The following is a 17367-nucleotide window of genomic DNA, read 5'->3' as shown; positions in this document are numbered from 1 at the left end:
ACCCCTGACCCCATCCTGGTTCCTCGCTCTGTTGTTTGTGTGTCTGATTTTCTTTTTCATCTCATTCATTTGCACAGACCTGATTAATGGTTTAATAGTTCATTTCTGTACAGTATCAGTTTAAAATAACAACAAAAAACAAAACTGACACAGGTGCTATAGAATGTTTTTATGGATTGGCCCCTAGGCGACTGCCCTTGTGGACTGTGCCTAGAACTGGTCCGCACTCTCTGCGTGAAACAGGAATTTAGGAGGATGGAGCCCAACTATCAGGGTTATTAATGTTCTGGGGAAAATAGAAGTCGTAACCAGGTTTAGGTAAAATAAAATGTCCTTTTACAAGGTAAATTCGTTTTTTGAGTTTTTGATTAGTAGCTTAATGTCACACTTGCAATTTATGTTAGGTTTACTTAAGGAATTTAAATTTAAAATGTATTGTGTTCACCAATGTCTTCTATTGAATCTATTAAAGACAGCAGATAAAAATACTGTATTTTTCATGTCAGTGTCTTAATTTGACCTGGGTAAGTTAATAAATGCACCCATTGGAGTATATGAAGCACAGCTAAAATTACAACATAAAATTGCTGCAATATTTAGTATATAGATTTGAATAACAACAATGATTTATAATGGACAGTATCACAAAAATCATTTTAATGAGGTACAGGGGTTACCTTTACGTAAATTGGTATTTTGCTATTTTGTCATAGAAGTTATTTGGCCACCTCAAATTCCCCGAATCTGTTTATAGCGATATTCAGTTCCCCACCCGGCTGTCTACTTCATGTACAGTTTATAAATCACACTGGTGTGAACATGCAAAAACAAACAAATTTACCGTTATTTTGATATTACACAATTTACGAACAGGGTGCCACGCGCCAGTTTATCATGGATATTTCCTGGTTATATTGTTAGTAGCCAGCTTGGCGTATGATTTCTGAGACGAAGATCAAGCAAACATGAGTTTTCCCACCAACGCTCTCGTTTAGTGTATATTGAACCTATTAGGCCCCCGTAGTGTTTCCATCATCGTTGCTTGGATGGTGGATGTGCTGATGACATATGTGTAATGACACGTCGTAGCTCATAGCTTATCCGTTTTTAATTGATAGCCACGGTAAGTGAATATTAAATATCTGCAGATCAGTGGATCATCGGTCTGTCCTGTCCGCGGAAAGTTTTTTGTTTTGTATGGAGCTCGCGTCCGATGCGAGGCACAGTAGCTACGTTTGCTGCTGTAGCTGGCTCTCTCTAAGGTGGCTATTTCTGACAGCTCTGATAAAGCCATTCATAGTGACATGAAATATGGCGTGCATTGTGTGGATAGCTGCATCCTGGCGCGTCTGTCGACTAACGTCAACGGTTTCCTCCGGTTTGGAAGGAGACTGAATGCTGGTTTGAAAAGACGCGCTGGATGATGATTTGCTCGGCTGCCCCTCAGTCCATGTTATGCGTACACTTCCGACAGCGAGTGATGCGTAATTTTCTGTAGCTGCTAATATCGATTAGCATGTGGGCAGCTTGCTAACTGCTACTAGCTTGTCCGTTGTGTTGGTGCCGTACCATTACAGCCATTTCTTTGACCACTCTAGCGCTTATGCTGGCTGGCATGGTCTTCGCTTATGTATATCTTATGCGTATGTATATAATTTGATCCTGTACACTAATGCTGTACAATAACCAGAACTTCTTTTCTTTTCATTTACAAAATGAGTGCACGATCATTGGAAAACAGAAATGACAGATGGAATGTCTTTGAATAATTTTCACTATACAAAATGTCAGGCAATTCAAGTGACCATAAGAAATGGTCACCCAGTTCAACCCCACTGTCCTTGTGACACTATTGCTGTACTCTAGCCTTTGCGCAAGATTGCTTGCCACTTTTAAAATATATATATACAATCCCCCTTGTTTGTTTTTAGTCAATAGTATTTTTCATTTCATAATGTTCAATGCTCAAAATGTTTTGTGAGCTTTTTAAAGTTCTCAACCTTTACTGAGTAAGTTTGGTTTGATTTGATTTCATAGGTGCCACAAAAGAGCTTTCTCAGTCAGGCTGGGCACTTGTGTGACATCATACATCAGGGAAGGCAGCCTTCATTGGCCCCACCCCCTCCTGCGTGAGTGACGCCCCCTGGGCCCAATAGGAGCCTGCGGGCCGGGGACAGCCAGCCGGCAGCATGTCGGAAGCCATTCTCACCTTCCAAGCCCAGCTCTCGGGCGTCATGGAGACGGTGCTGAAGACGGCCGTGTTCGAGATCACCTGGCTGGTGGAGAGCAGCTTCCAGCAGGAAGTGGCGCGCGGGCGGCGCGAGGCGGAGGCGCTGCGGCAGAGACTGCAGGCGGCAGAGCGCCGCTGGAGAGCGGCCGAGGGGAGGGTCACCGAGGGGAGGGTCACCTGTGAGAAGTGCGGCCGGGTTTCTGCCGGGGGGTCAGAGCATCGAGCCGGGGCCCCACCAGACGGTGAGTAAGAGTTTCAGTTTCTGCGCCCAGGCCTCTGACACGGTCAGTAAGGCGGGAAAAAGCTCTGCTCATTGGATAGCTGACTCTTTAAAAGCTTTGCTCATTGGATAGTTGACTCTTTAAAAGCTCTGCTCATTGGATAGCTGACTCTTTAAAAGCTCTGCTCATTGGACAGCTGACTCTTTAAAAGCTCTGCTCATTGGATAGCTGACTCTTTAAAAGCTCTGCTCATTGGATAGCTGACTCTTTAAAAGCTTTGCTCATTGGATAGCTGACTCTTTAAAAGCTCTGCTCATTGGATAGCTGACTCTTTAAAAGCTCTGCTCATTGGACAGCTGACTCTTTAAAAGCTCTGCTCATTGGATAGCTGACTCTTTAAAAGCTCTGCTCATTGGATAGCTGACTCTTTGGCTCTCAGGTGCAGAGAAGGGTTGTGGCGTGAAGGAGGAAGAGGAAGTGGGCAGAACCCTGAGCAGCTGTGTGATGGACACACCCGATGAGGCCGCGCGCACTTTCTCCAGACCGCCAGAGACGGTAATTATGCCCGCGGGTTTGTAATGACAGTTATTTAATACGAATCCTGATAACATCAAACACATGCATTGGGTGAGCTCACAGGTGGTAGAACAGGGAAGTACAAGGAAGTAAAGGAGGTCAAACATTAAGGTTATCCCCACAGTCCGGTATAGAATTGTTACTGTGTCAGTGCCAACTGTAGCAGCAGTCCCACAGGGACGATCCCCAATTGGCTCTCGCATCGCCCAGGGATGGGAGGGATTCATTGGACTGGGGAAGACAGGATCTCCTGTCATGCGCGCCAGTGACCCCTGCTGGTGGATTGGGCGGTGCTCGTGAAGTGTCTCCCGCTGATGCGAGTCTCTTCGAGCGTGACTCGGAGCCCGCTGGGAAGGTTATTCTAACGCTGTTTTTTTTTGTATTGCAGCCCACCTGTTTGGACAGGGACAGGTTGGACCCAACACGCAAGGAGGAAGGGGGCCCTCGTCTTCAGGAAGGTCTGAAGGGTGAGAACTCTGCGTCACTTCAGGGCGCGCGTACGTTATACAAGCTGTGGGCTCCCCGATTGTTTTTTTCTGATCGGTACCAAATCGTAAGAGAAACGTTACGTCGTAACGTTTAATGAATATGTAATAGTGTAAATACATACAATACATATGCAAAATGAGTTTGTGCTGAGCTAAAAATGACAACTCTTCAGACCAAAATTTAAACCCATGTACTGTCATGCACCCAGTTATTGTAAATGCTACAAAGCAAATGTATTCTGTTTTTAATCTTTCCTCTCAGTCACTGTGGAGTCCAGCAGCCATGTTTACTATGAGGACATGGTTTCCAAAGACTCGGCCGAGCTTTTGGAGGAACAGGGGTGCAAGGGGGGCTCGGAGGGGTGCACGGAGGAGCCTAAACTCACCGGCCTCGCCCCGGAGTACGCCGCGTACGATCGGGCCGCCGTCATTGGGCGAGGGGAGAGCGGCGGAGACCTGCGTGGGCGTGGCCTGTCGCCGACGGCAACCAGCGGAGAGGAGATACAGATAGAGAACGTGATCAGCTTGTCCCGCCCCCAGCTCTGCTTGGCCAATCACGTGAGGAGGAAGCTCTCGCGGAAGGCGAGGGACGTGGTGGCGAAGCCGCCGCCGCCGCAGCAGCAGCTGGAGCTGCCGCCGGCGTGTCAGAGCTCCAGCGCGGTTCGCTCGGGCGCCTCTGGGCCGCACGCCGCCGCCCTCAGCTTCCCCACGCCCAGAGACCTGAGGCCCCTGCCGGGCGTCGCCGCGGGAGACAAGCAGATCAGCTGCGTGTACTGCGGCAAGAGCTTCAGCTACGTGAGCAGGCTGAAGATCCACCTGCTGAAGCACACGGGGGAGAAGCCCTTCAGCTGCTCGCAGTGCGGCAAGCGCTTCACCATCGCCCGCAACCTGGAGCGGCACCAGCACATCCACTGGGGCGACGCCGCCTTCTGCTGCTCCCACTGCGGCAAGCGCTTCAAGCGGGCCGACCACCTGAAGGTGCACCAGCGCGTGCACACGGGCGAGCGGCCCTACTCCTGCCCCCAGTGCAGCAAGCGCTTCCGCTTCTCCGGGGACCTGAACACGCACAAGCGGGTGCACACGGGGGAGAAGCCGTACTGCTGCACGCTCTGCGGAAACCGCTTCGGCCAGCTGCGGCAGCTCAAAGCGCACCAGCGCAGCCACAAGGGCCTGGGCAGGTTCGACCCGCTGATCAAGTGACCGCGCCGCCCTGCTGGCGGAAATGATCAGGGTCACTTAAGGCCGAGGGTGTGGAGACCCGTTTTTCTTTCAGACTTCACACAGAATCACATGGTTTCAGTGTGCCACCCATAACGATGTGTGCGTGTGTGTGTGTGTGTGCGCATGCGTGCGTGCGAGCGTGCACGTGTGTGTGTCTCTTACACCCCACCACAGTTCACTGTTCACAATCACACTGCTGCACTAGGATACAGGCGATTGTGAGCATCAGTGTCACATTCACACTGCTGCACTAGGATACAGGCGATTGTGAGCATCAGTGTCTTTAGGGTTTTCCAGCTGTACTGGTGACATGACTGTGTGCCCAAGAACAGAAAACACACAAATACAAGATAATGTGAAATGTATGAATGTTCATGCCTCTGGACTTCAGGAAATAGGGGATTGTGGACCAGGATATGTCCATTTAGCTGTTCTTGTATTATTACAGTTCCCTGTAAATATCACCTTGCGGTTTTTGGCAGTGTCACGTTTACCATGTGCCAGACCGTGGGACAGTGTTATAATGCTGCTTGGATTCAGATCATTACTGGGCCTCTAAAATTCAGCACCCCAGGGGCTCCCTAAATGTGAGTCGGGACCCACCGTTGGCCGGGGAACGGGTCAGGGGGTACACATTGGGAACACTCAGGCCTTCATTTTGCATACAAATTCAGACTGAGCACTGCACTGGTTACCACATCTGTATGCACTAGTTACAATTTGTAGGCAATAGTTTCTGTTTATACGCGGTGGTTGCTGTTTGTATGCAGTAGTGCTACATGCACTAGTTGCACTGTACTTACATTAAGTTGCTGTGACACACTGAATGACACATTTATATATTACATTGAATTACATTCATCAAAGGCTATACTATGCAGGATTTTTTTTTTTTTTTAATTGCTGTGGTCCTGTGTTTACAGTCAAAGAAGTCAGGGGACAGGGGGGCAGCTTCAAACCCGTCCGCTGAGCCTGAGTCCCTGACTTTGACCAGCTTCCTAACATGGATAGCAGGATAGCTAGAGAACAGAAACCCGCATCGCCTTTCATCCTGTTGACGAAATTCAGCTGACCCCACCGAGGAAAAACAATTCTAAGGTTAACTGTAGTTCTTGAACGAGCCCTGTTGGCTTCTTCTTTTAGCATTGCTGTATGTGTGTAAAACACAGGGATAGCCAGTGCATCACAGATATGCTTTAGCATGGTTAATTTATAATATTTTCAGGGTAAAAAATCCTGCATAGTGTGCCTTCAAGCAGAGTGACTTGCATGTAAGAGGGTACATATGATACATATAGGAGGGGTGTATATGTATGCAATGTGTATAGGCGGGGTGTAAGGTCAGACACACTAATGAGGGGTTGAGTCACAGAGAATGCTTTTGGCTGCTTTTGTGCAGGAAGTGGGTCATGGACTCGGGCAGCTTGGGAATCACTGAAGGATTGAAGGACTGAAGACGTGTCTTCACAGGATTCAGCTGCACCAACGTCCAACCTGCAGGCAGCACCAGCCCGCCTATGGCCTTAACCACAGATTCTGTAGACGCACCAGATACTCAGCCGCGTTTCCACCCAAAGTACCCGGAACTATTAGTCCCAGGAACTACCTTTCAAGGAACTGAAAGGTTCCTTCAGCCCATTGTTGTCTGCGTTTCCACCGCGGTCTAAAGACCCACGAAGATTAGGCTAATTAGTCCGCTGACGTAGGAAAAGGCGACGGCTGTTTTACACATCATTTTTGCCGCACGACTATACAACAAGGATGACGCCATATACAATCGACGGACAGGCATCTTTATTTGTGCGACACTGCAACAACAGTAAGCATGGAGGAGATTCACATCATGCTGCTGTTGATCGTGATTTACTGCTTTGCAAATGGGGTCATTGAGTCAACGCTGGAAAAGAGATGAGCAGTAGTAGCAAAGCGGAGTCAGAGAATGCAGAGGCAGCGTAGGAACTGAGTATCTGATTAGTCTGAAGTATCTGTGCTTTAACTCAGATACAACTTCTGAGAAGGGACAAAGGGTCTTTTATTGTGTTGTCATTGAGACAGCGCCTTTAATAGTCGCATCGTCACGCATGGCTTTAAATGTTTGACAAAGAGTAGTGTCATTTGTGGTTTTAAAAAAAAAACCTGTTTAAAAACTATCAGATGAAGGTTTTTAGTTACAGATCTGTGGTCCCTGTGTTCTTGTTTCTGAACGGACTGTTCCAGACTACGTCTGAATGGTAGTACAATGGGGGAGGGGTGTGTCTGTTTTTGTAAATCTTCTCTGTAGCATAACACGTGCCAAGCACATGGAAGTTGTACAGAAGAGAGGAAAAATAGGTCTGTGGAGAAAATTAAACAAGAAAAAATATAAAACGTGTAGTGCTGTTTTGTAGAAAATCACAAATTATCCTCCCCCCTTCCATTCATACCACCACCCTCTGGTAGGAAAGCGCAAACAAGTTTAGAAAACAGAAAAATAGAGCTCATGCCCAATTAGCATTTTAAAGTAACAAAATTCTCAAACCCATGCTGAGCCTGATTTCCTAAGGCCTTTATCATGTGTAAAACCTTTTAAAATATATAAAACAAAATGGTGCGACCAATCATTAAAACCAATGGCATGACCATTGGTCATGGTATTTGTTTTGCACCAATCATTGGTTCTGTTATTAGGTTTGTGTGTGCTAAATTAGGCCCACAATGCACTCTGAATTGGTGAGACTGGTTGAGACGCGGCTTATAGTCAGCACTATTTACCCCTTATGAAGAAGGCTGGGAGTTGTAGTTCACTTACACATGAATCAGTTAAACTAGAGGCCACTCAGCTGCCTAAAATCCAACTTGGTTGTACCCACAGCTGAGAGAGACTGCAGTCAGTAGAAGTGAATTGGAGTGGGGTATGATATAACAGCCATTATAACTACAATACATAGATTTTTAAAAGTTATGTTCTCAAAAGTTAATATCAATGAGTCACAACCCGCAATCTGGCAGATGGCAAACTTGCCACCCCAATAAACAGTACTTAATTTAGGACACATTGGCCAACAAGCTATTTAAATATTATCATTAATTAAGAACCCTGACATATGTGTTACTTACTGCACATTTACCAGAGAACGTAGACTGATGATACGTTTAAAAAAATATTATAGTGCACTGTTACAATTGATTTAGACTCTACAGTCACCGATCGGTTTTTCACAAACGCGGTTTTTCTATCATATCTCTTTCGGCCCTACGAGGTCTCCGTACATCGTAAGCTGTTTTGCGGCTACATGGATAGCAGAAGCTGAGGCGTCACGACAGTAGCCTATTCTGAGCAATCATACATTACTCATCGCTGTAAAATTCCGATAATCCCGCTTCGTGATGCTGTTGTTGTTCATTGGATATTTATTAGAGGAATTTTTGGTAAGGCTAATCGTACGTTTCGACAGCTCCTGTGGCGAAATAGCTGGCCATCACAGTTTGACAGCTAGACTAGCTACCAATAACTTTTCATTGCTACCGTGGGGGTTATGGAACATCAGAATGAATTTCCTTCTGTTGATTGTAGCTAGCCAAATGTTTAGTTTAGTCTTTACTTCACCCAGTCGAGTACAGACTTGCCAATTGCTCGTTTATGTGTGGAATGAATGCCTAATAGCAGCTGTTTGTGGCTAATACTAAACTAATCTCCAGATTGCAGCCACTTTCGACATTTTGCACATATAGTAATGCATAATATATTTGCGAGCAGTCGTACATGTTTTGGAACAACTTGTGTAAATCGAAGAAATGCAACACTAAAGTCATCGGCTTCATTTAAATAACGAAAATTATTTTTAGCAGTACGTGACTAGCCACGGCGACTGACAGCACTGAATTAATTTCACAGGGGGACGGTTTAGATAGGTAATGGGACATTCGCATGATTAAAACCCGACGCCAGTGTGACATGTAGCTGAAAACTGAGTTCAACAAAGTTCGAGTTATTTTATTTAAAAACTGCTTAATACGCGTTTTCCGAGAGAAATAAAGTTTCCGCATAAGGATGTGGCAATTATGAAGTACATTTATGACGGTGGTGAGTCTTGGTCGAGTCTGTACTTTTGTCACTGGTGGTTGCGCGATGTCGGGTTGTGTAAATGTGACTAGTAGTTGCCTTCGCTGCTCTAAAGTGATGACTAACACACAACCAGTTACATTATTTCCCCAGCTGCTGCCACTAAGCTAAGGGTGTCACTCCAGTCCTGGAGGGCAGCCTTGTCTGTATGCATTTATGGTTTCCTTTCAATCAGCAGCCAATTAAGGCCTTAAGAACAAGTGTGCCGACTCTTAAGCCAATCAGTGATTAAATTAATTAATTGCTGAAACACACCAAAATCCATCAGACGCTGCGGCCCTGCAGGACCGGAGTTAAACCTGCAGACGCTGCGGCCCTCCAGGACTGGAATTAAACCTGCATATACTGTGGTCCTCCTTTTGGCTTGGGTGATCTCACACACCAATATTTTGCAGATGTAGCTCCGGAAGAAACCTGCAGAGTTCCGGCGTAGAGTTCATTCTCAGGGACTGGTCGAGAGTTAATTCTTGGGGACAGATCTTCAAGCCGTGGTGTCAGCGATGTCGGAAGCCATCCTGGCTTTTCACTCCCAGCTCTCCGTCGTCATGGAGACGGTCCTGAAGGCGGCCATGTTTGAGATCACCAGGCTGGTGGAGGTCAGCTTCCTGGAGGAAGTGATGCGGGGCAAACAGGAAGTGGAGGCACTGAAGCAGAGGCTGCAGCGGTCGGAGAGGAGGCTGATGGGGCGGGACGGGGGCAGCAGAGGCCGCTGTGGGGAGTGTGGCAGAACTACAGCCCCCAGACAGGAAAGAGCACCCCCTGGTGAGCCCGACTAGCTGTGTTGCAATCTCACCCCCCCCCCCCTTTCTCTCCCTCTCTCTCTCTTCCTCTCCCCGTCCCTCTCTGCATTCCCTCCCTTCCTGTCCTTTTCACTTTTTCATTCACATCGCTTTATAGACATTGCAAACAGCCATTCACATGGCCGAGGTGTACACGTACAACAAAAATTCTCAGTGTGTAATAAAACAAGGATTTGGGTTTATTTTTGCAAGTCCCTCTCTCATCCAGGAGGGAGAACTGGACCTTAGCCCTTGCGTGAACTTTGACCCCCTAATTCTTTCCCTGCAGGGTTTGAGGATGGGCGCGATGTGAAGGAAGAGACGGATGCAGAGGGAAGCCGCAGTAGCTGTGTGTGGGAAGTGCCCGATTCCCCACCACCAGGAGTACCACAGGAAGTAGCCACGCCCACCAGAACTCCAGATGGGGGAGCCGCAGAAATAATAGTGAGATAAAAAAATTATTCATCATTCATGCTGAGAATGTCTGAGACAAAATAATGATTATCATTATTATTGTTATTAATATTATTATTATTGGGAGTGCATTAATGGGGGCATTATCTGCTTGTGTGGCAGACTATAGATTTGGAAGAGGATAGGACCGACTCGCCATACGGCACTGAGGACCTGAAAGAGGTCACCTGCCGAAGAGATGGAGACGGTCTCCAGGGGCAACCAAGCCAACATCAGCAAGGTGAGATGCAGGGGTTTATAAATGTGGGTTTTCAAAAGAGTGATGTCACCTTTTTAACTCCCGGGTGTCCACGCAGCAGCTCACTCAGCTCCTTGGTCAGATCACAGAAGAGTTGCTGCCTCTGCTCTGAGGTCTCAGATCACAGAAGAGTTGCTGCCTCTGCTCTGAAGTCTCAGATCACAGAAGAGTTGCTGCCTCTGCTCTGAGGTCTCAGATCACAGAAGAGTTGCTGCCTCTGCTCTGAAGTCTCAGATCACAGAAGAGTTGCTGCCTCTGCTCTGAGGTCTCAGATCACAGAAGAGTTGCTGCCTCTGCTCTGAGGTCTCAGATCACAGAAGAGTTGCTGCCTCTGCTCTGAGGTCTCAGATCACAGAAGAGTTGCTGCCTCTGCTCTGAAGTCTCAGATCACAGAAGAGTTGCTGCGTCTGCTCTGAGGTCTCAGATCACAGAAGAGTCTCAGCCACAGGTAGTCATGTTGTTGCAATAAGCTGTTATGCGGTCGCATTTTAGGACAGTATGACGTTTAGGAATTGCAGTAATCCTTTCTTTACTGTTTTAGACAGTACCTGTGTGAGCCGCCCCAGTCTGGGTCAGCTCACCCCTCACATGTGATGTAAACAGCGGTTCTGTTCCCTTCAGAAACAGACGCTGTCCCGTGGGAGGAGGAGGAGGTGTGGGACCTGGGTCTCTCGGCTCAGCAGAGGGACCGATGGGGTGCGCGGGGGGTCCCGCCCAGACTGAAGCCCCGCCCACAGCACAAGGCCCCGCCCAGCGCCGGCGCGTTTGGGCTGGAGGGGGCCGGTCCGCCTTTCGCCCCAGAACGCGCCTCTGGTCCTGCGGAGGGGGAGTCGGAGAGTGGCTCGGGGGTGGAGCGTGGCGGTAACGAGGCCATCCCGTCTCTGGGAGGGGGGGTGAGGGTGAAAGTGGAGGCCGTCCCGGCGCAGGGCGGGTCTCTCAAACAGGAGGAGGACGTGCCGTCGGCGTGCCGGACTCGGGCCGAGCCAGCGGCCGCCCACCTGCCGCGCACGGAGTACGGCGAGGGGAGGGGCAGAACACCGCCGGCCGGGCTGCCCCGCGCGGCCACGCCCGAGGGTGACCCGAGTCCCGCCGCGCCCGGCGACGCCGAGCCCCGCCCCGACGAGCCCGCGGGGGAACAGGCCTTCTCCTGCCTGCACTGCGGGAAGAGCTTCAGCCAGCTCCGCAACCTGAAGGACCACCAGAGGTACCACACGGGCAACAAGACGCACAGCTGCGCGCACTGCGGCAAGGGCTTCGTCTACCTGTGCCACCTGAAGGTGCACCTGCAGAGCCACACGGGCGAGAGACCCTACAGCTGCGCGCAGTGCGGGAAGACCTTCACCTACCTGTGCAACCTGAAGTCCCACCAGCAGTACCACACGGGGGAGAAACCCTTCAGCTGCGCTCAGTGCGGCAAGAGCTTCCGCCACCTGAGCCACCTGAAGAAGCACCGGTTCATGCACACTGGAGAGAGACCGTACAGGTGCGCAGACTGCGGGAAACGGTTTGCCGCAAACGGGGACCTGAAGAGACACCAGCGGATTCACACTCGATAGACCAGCGGATTCACACTCGATAGACCAGCGGATTCACACTCGATAGACCAGCGGTGACCAACCCTGCTCCTGGAGATCTACCGACCTGTAGGTTTTCACTCCAACCCTAACAAAGCGCGCCTCATTCAACAGCTACAGCAGGGCTGCCCAACCCTGCTCCTGGAGATCTACCATCCTGTAGGTTTTCACTCCAACCGTAACAAAGCACGCCTCATTCAACAGCTAGAGATCTCGCTGAGCTGCGAATTAGTAGAGTCAGGTGCGCCAAATTAGGGTTGAAATGAAAACCTACAGGATGGCAGATCTCCAGGAACAGGGATGGTTATCACTGAGATATACTATAAGACAGCACACTGTTTTACATGTGAAACTTTTGATTATGTTTTCTCTACTTTTGCACAGAAATGTTACCATCATGTAAAGAGCCCATATCATACAATAAAGATCAATTGGAAGAGACTTGTTCTTTTTTTCCTTGGTGAGGCAACTCGCACAATCCGAATGGGAAACAGGTGGACTCACCCAAACAGGAAGCTCTCCTTGGGCCCACGGCAGCCCAGCCTTCTGGCCAGTGAAGACAAAAATCGCAAAAAGAAACTCCAGCATCCATTAAACAATCAACTTGTTTGGGTAACAGTTACTCCCTGTTTTGTCATACAATAAAGAATCCTATGTACTGAACGTCAAACAAAACAGCAATTTCGCAAAGAAATGTAATGAAATTAAAAGGTTGCCAAAATGGGAACTGTCGTCTGCATTTACAAAGCTGTAATGTTAACTAGTCATTCAACATATGCGTTTAGCCAAACTGCATTTCACATGGTAAGCAATCAACACTAGAGTCAGAGATAGTCAAATGTGTGTTTTCCCAAGTAGAAATTCCTTCTAGGTAGCTAGAATTAACAAAGGGGACATATGTTTGAAGCAGAAGTTACCTACGAAATTCACTTACCGGTTCCATTAGTCGTGCATAAGGTGGAAAAGTGCCATCTTGCTTCAAGACCTACGAGACAGCGGGTCCCGCGTTCTTTTTTAACAGAATCGTTGCGTGGTCTCAAATTGTGATTTTGATATCGGGCGCGACGGTAGAGGAGACTCGGGGCAGTGAAAAGCGGATGATGAACATGTCAGACAGGTCTGGACGGAGCGTATGTACCCAGCTAAGACCAGCAGGGAATCTAAGCTGGTCTGGGGCTGGTAAAAGCTGGTTAACCTAGTAGAGTAAACCAGTAGCCAAACTGGGGTACTAGCCGATTATTGTCGACCAGTAGGAATAGTCGAAAACACAGTTTAAGATGAGCTTTCCGGCAGGGAAATCGCTGTCTGAAGATAAGAAGGGGCAGTCCTATTCACAGCTTGGTATGTCAGTGCGAGCGATTTGAATAAGGATAGCATGTCAATTGGCCAGTGAAGGGTATTTAAAAATGACGCCGCTAGCAGTGAATTTAGGCAGGTGAAGAGTACAGTTTAGCAGCATTCTGGAGCAGCTGCAGTAGCCTTTTCCTCTGGGTGGTTATAGCTTTATCCCCTAACTTAGGAAGGAGAGTGCGTGCCTGCGTGTTTCGTTACGGCGTCCATAACACTTAGAAATAAACCACTTATACGAGAAAAGCGAGCAGAAAACCTCGAATACCGCTAGGATAGACCAGACGTGACGTCAGCGTACCCACAGAGACCTCGGAAGTACGAATTCACCAATCGCCATTGGCGTTGTTCTATTTATTGTAACCAAGGTATGTCGTGATTGGTGGAACTGGTTTCATAGCGCGTTATGTGGTGATGACAGCAAGGCCCCACCCCCCAAAATCTTTGCTGTTTATTATGCTTGATTAGGACAGGGCACGAGGGATGGTTTTCATACTGGTCTGTTTCTTTTCAAACAGGTATAAACTTAGCCTTAGCTAACTGAATACCGATGCACCTTTGTGCCACGAACACTCTACCTGGGTAGTCTCTTTCACAGGGTACCGAAAACCAACGCGGTAAGTTAAATTATTGTTTAGCTAGCTCCAGGAGAGCCAGGTAGCAGATAAACATTTCCGCGTTTGCATGCATACACACTGGCAAGCTAGCAAACATATTTTGTAGTCACCTGCATAATCTGTGCATATTATGTTTTGCCGTGTCAAACAGATGATGGCTTTGTTTATAGGCTCGCTTATTTATCCCATGTTCTTTTCTTTTCCGGGATGGCCGACATTTCCATTATTAAAGTGATTCCTTCCTCTGGTTAGTTGGTGTCCGTCTTTCATTTTATGATGAGGTGAAATGGTTGGGTAGGAGTTGTGACTTGGGATAGATACCCTTGTTGGTAGGGAGGCAGTTATTGTGTTCATGCCACACATAATCTGTGCTACAGCCCGAATCATAAGAGTGCTGCGTTTTTCTCATATCCCCAGTTTTACCTGTATAGTGCTTGCATCACAGTACATTTGCGAAACGAGCGTTGTTTCTGTACTATGTTCAATCTATGCACTGTGGGCGATCGCGTGATGAATTCTGTTTCAACTTCGTAAAATAAGAACGAACTTCTATTGCTTGTTTTAGCCACCAGTCCTGCAAGGACGTGCAATATTGACTGTATTTTATGGCCAAAGGTATTTCAACTGACAGGATGACCATATCATCATGCACTTCAGAATACGATTTATTGGCCAAGTAAGCTGGCATATACAAGGAATTAGACTTGTTTTTGCCCACACAGATCACATAAATTCACCACAAAAAACCACAGCAAAAAAGATTTGGAATAAGCCGAATTAAACACAGGGAAATGAAACAGTAATACACGTTACTTGTGAAGCACTTTTCCCTACAATCAAAGCATTCTGCAGTGCAGTAAGATGAAGGCAGAACACAGCATAAATAAAACGGCATAAATAAAATTCTTCTCACAAATCAACTGGGCATTCTGATTCAAGAAATAAGTGAGGGCAAGATGATTATTTATGCATTATTTACTAATAATTTTGCCCTTCAGTAAACCCTCAACACTGTGCTCCACTCTAGAAGAGCCCCTCGCACCGGGGAGTGCCTCACCTGAGACAAAGTCCCATCTGAGAACGCGCCCCGTGCCGCGTCCAGGATGTCGGACGTCGCAGGGAACGCCGCGCGGAACGCCTTCAACGCCCAGCTGGCCTCGGTGATGGAGTCGCTGCTGGCGGCGGCGGTGTGTGAGATCAGCCGGATCTTCGAGGGCAGTCTCTCAGACTCGCGGGCGGAAGCGGAGCGGAGCAGGGAGGAAGTGGCGCTCCTGAACAGGAAGCTGGAGGCGCTGGAGGGCCGGCTGAAGGAGGCGGGGGAGGGCGTGACCTTTGACCCCAGCGGCTTCGCTCTGGCTCCAGACGCAGGTATAGGTGAGTAGTCACAGAATCTTTAGACTCACCAGGTATGTTTTTCCCCAATTGTAATGTAAATGCATATGTATGTAAGTTTTGTGAAATTAATTTTATATGACACTAACAACGTTTCGTCACACACGTTTATACATTTATATTTATAAGTCGATTAAAATTTTTTTTTTTTTTTTTGCATGACAGGTGTACCCCTTCTCCTGCCTGACCTTCTCCCCCATGAAGGTGACCCCTCCCACAGGGATGGGTGTGGTGACTGTGACCCCTCCCACAGGGATGGGTGTGGCCAGGCCAGAGGTGTGAAGGAGGACCAGGACCTGGAGGTGACAGAGCTGGAGTCAGTCATCTTCAGCCAGGACAGAGCTGTGGTCTCCATGGCGATCAAAGAGGAGGTGAGTGACCAGAGCAAAACTCCTGTAGGCCACTCCCCTCTGCAGCTAAAAGCAGACATTTTAAAATTAATTATCCAAGGTTAGCAAAACAGCACAAAGCATAAAACGCACACAATGAATGAATGAATGAATGAATGAATGAATTAAGCATTTGTTCTCCAGTTGTTGGAGCAGGATCCTGAGCTCCTATCAGTGGAGCTGACGGGCCCCGAGGGGAACAGCCCAGGGGCCCCAGAGATGGTGGGACTAAAGGAGGAAGGTGAGTTTAACAGCAAGTATCCCCTCTGTAACATGGCTCTGATTGCAAGGGCTGGTCTACCTCAGCATGCAGCATTCCCAGTATTCCAGCATTCCTGGGTTTGAGAGCCTGTGATGTAGATGTTCTCCTGGTTCCTCCCGTCTCCTTCAGGAGCTGTGCAGCGGACCGGGCCCAAACCGCTCCAGAACCCAGAGCTGCTGCTGGACCTGTTAACCGCGAGGCCTAAGCTCGTACCGGGCCAGCCCAGCTTCCCCTCGGATGGGTTCAGCAGCCGGGGACCGCCGGGGGGGTCCGGAGGTCCCGGTGATCCACTGCGCTCTTTCGGCACAAAGCCGGGACAGGCACCAGCTGCGGTGGCAGAAGGTTCCGGTCTCTCGTCCGTTCCCGAGGCCGTCGGCGACGTGACCGTCACCGCTTCGTACCGCCGCTGCCACCCGAGGTTCGACCCCCGCAGGGGTTCTCAGGTTACCGTGCCAACGGGCTGGCCAGACAGCGAGAAGGTGGGCCTGGTGAACCAGCGGCCAGGCCCGGATTCGCAGTACCGCGCGGAGGGCAGGGCAGCGGGGGCGGGGGCGGGCTCCAGACACCTGCCCGTGCAGGGCCCCCCAGGGGAGAAACCGTACCCCTGCCCAAGCTGCTCCAAGGCCTTCATCAGCCCCTCCCACCTGAACGTCCACATGCGGGTGCACACTGGGGAGAGGCCGTACTGCTGCCCGCAGTGCGGGAAGAGCTTCGCCCACAACGGCAACCTGCGGGCGCACCAGCGCCAGGTGCACCTGGGCAAGAGGCCGTACCCGTGCGCCGAGTGCGGCAAGAGGTTCAGCAAGAGGGGTAACCTGCGCACTCACCTGCAGCAGGTTCACCTGGGCAGGAGGCCGTACCCCTGTCCCCACTGCAGGAAGGCCTACTTCTCTCTCAGGGACCTCAGGATTCACCAGATCGTCCATGCGGCACAGTAGACCCCGGAAGGCTTAAAGGTCCAGGAAACAGCGTTTAAACTGTGGTTATATTCCATAAAAGTGACAATTAATTGTGTTTTTAATACTTATGTCAAGTTTTTAAACCCAGTTGTAACCATTAAATAGTGAAAAACACTATTAGATTATCATGACCTGTTCAGCAGATAAGGAAAGGGTGGGCATAACACACATCATGGTGTAAACCATTCATTGACCTTAAGATTAGAGCTGATTGTCCCACATAGTGACAGACTACCAGACAACACGAAAGAAAGCAACATAAGCTAGGTTTTTACCAACATAGTTAAACCGGCAAATCATTGAATGTGTAATAATGTTGTAACACTGAGCTACAGGTTGACTTGACAGCAGTCTCAAACTCCGGACATTACACCTGAATAAAGAAAAGCTTTGGTTCCACATATGTAAGCTTGAAAGCCATGGACACACGGGCATCATTACTGATATGCGTGACGACTGAGGCACAGGAGAGCCAGTTGCCGCTGCGGTTGCAGAATG

General features: G+C 48.9%; 2 protein-coding genes across 6 annotated transcripts; both read left to right on the top strand.

Moving 5' to 3' along the window:
• Positions 1 to 1016: 1016 nt before the first annotated feature.
• LOC135258555 (zinc finger protein 316-like) lies at positions 1017 to 12344 on the top strand. The gene is made up of 9 exons (XM_064342023.1): positions 1017 to 1123; positions 2038 to 2472; positions 2891 to 3006; positions 3416 to 3494; positions 3778 to 4712; positions 9306 to 9600; positions 9907 to 10061; positions 10194 to 10311; positions 10951 to 12344. Exons 2-9 carry the CDS (start codon positions 2190 to 2192, stop codon positions 11883 to 11885), a joined length of 2916 nt encoding a protein of 971 aa, XP_064198093.1. The 5' UTR covers positions 1017 to 1123; positions 2038 to 2189; the 3' UTR covers positions 11886 to 12344.
• A 1331-nt stretch (positions 12345 to 13675) lies between these two features.
• LOC135258461 (transcriptional repressor RHIT-like) lies at positions 13676 to 17270 on the top strand. 5 transcript variants are annotated; one of them, XM_064341887.1, is made up of 6 exons: positions 13676 to 13867; positions 14895 to 15235; positions 15425 to 15491; positions 15525 to 15630; positions 15793 to 15889; positions 16040 to 17270. In XM_064341887.1, the coding sequence occupies exons 2-6, from the start codon at positions 14971 to 14973 to the stop codon at positions 16846 to 16848; spliced, it is 1344 nt and encodes a 447-aa protein (XP_064197957.1). In that variant the 5' UTR covers positions 13676 to 13867; positions 14895 to 14970; the 3' UTR covers positions 16849 to 17270. The 5 variants fall into 5 exon arrangements, with proteins under 5 accessions (XP_064197957.1, XP_064197956.1, XP_064197955.1 ...); XM_064341886.1 differs by having other exon boundaries at positions 13677 to 13867; positions 14895 to 15241; XM_064341885.1 differs by having other exon boundaries at positions 13677 to 13867; positions 15425 to 15630.
• Positions 17271 to 17367: the final 97 nt, after the last annotated feature.

The sequence above is a fragment of the Anguilla rostrata genome, chromosome 7 (assembly GCF_018555375.3).
Source record: "Anguilla rostrata isolate EN2019 chromosome 7, ASM1855537v3, whole genome shotgun sequence".
Lineage (NCBI taxonomy): Eukaryota > Metazoa > Chordata > Actinopteri > Anguilliformes > Anguillidae > Anguilla > Anguilla rostrata.
This window is presented reverse-complemented; position numbering and strand designations above follow the sequence as displayed.

Bases quoted from the DNA above. Each gene is read 5' to 3' on its own strand.
- LOC135258555 (XM_064342023.1), top strand. From the start codon at position 2,190: ATGTCGGAAGCCATTCTCACCTTCCAAGCCCAGCTCTCGGGCGTCATG. The intron at 2,473-2,890 runs GTGAGTAAGAGT...TTTGGCTCTCAG, and splicing joins AGCCGGGGCCCCACCAGACG to GTGCAGAGAAGGGTTGTGGC. The intron at 3,495-3,777 runs GTGAGAACTCTG...CTTTCCTCTCAG, and splicing joins TCTTCAGGAAGGTCTGAAGG to TCACTGTGGAGTCCAGCAGC.
- LOC135258461 (XM_064341884.1), top strand. From the start codon at position 14,971: ATGTCGGACGTCGCAGGGAACGCCGCGCGGAACGCCTTCAACGCCCAG. The intron at 15,242-15,424 runs GTGAGTAGTCAC...TTTGCATGACAG, and splicing joins GGCTCCAGACGCAGGTATAG to GTGTACCCCTTCTCCTGCCT. The intron at 15,631-15,792 runs GTGAGTGACCAG...TTTGTTCTCCAG, and splicing joins CCATGGCGATCAAAGAGGAG to TTGTTGGAGCAGGATCCTGA.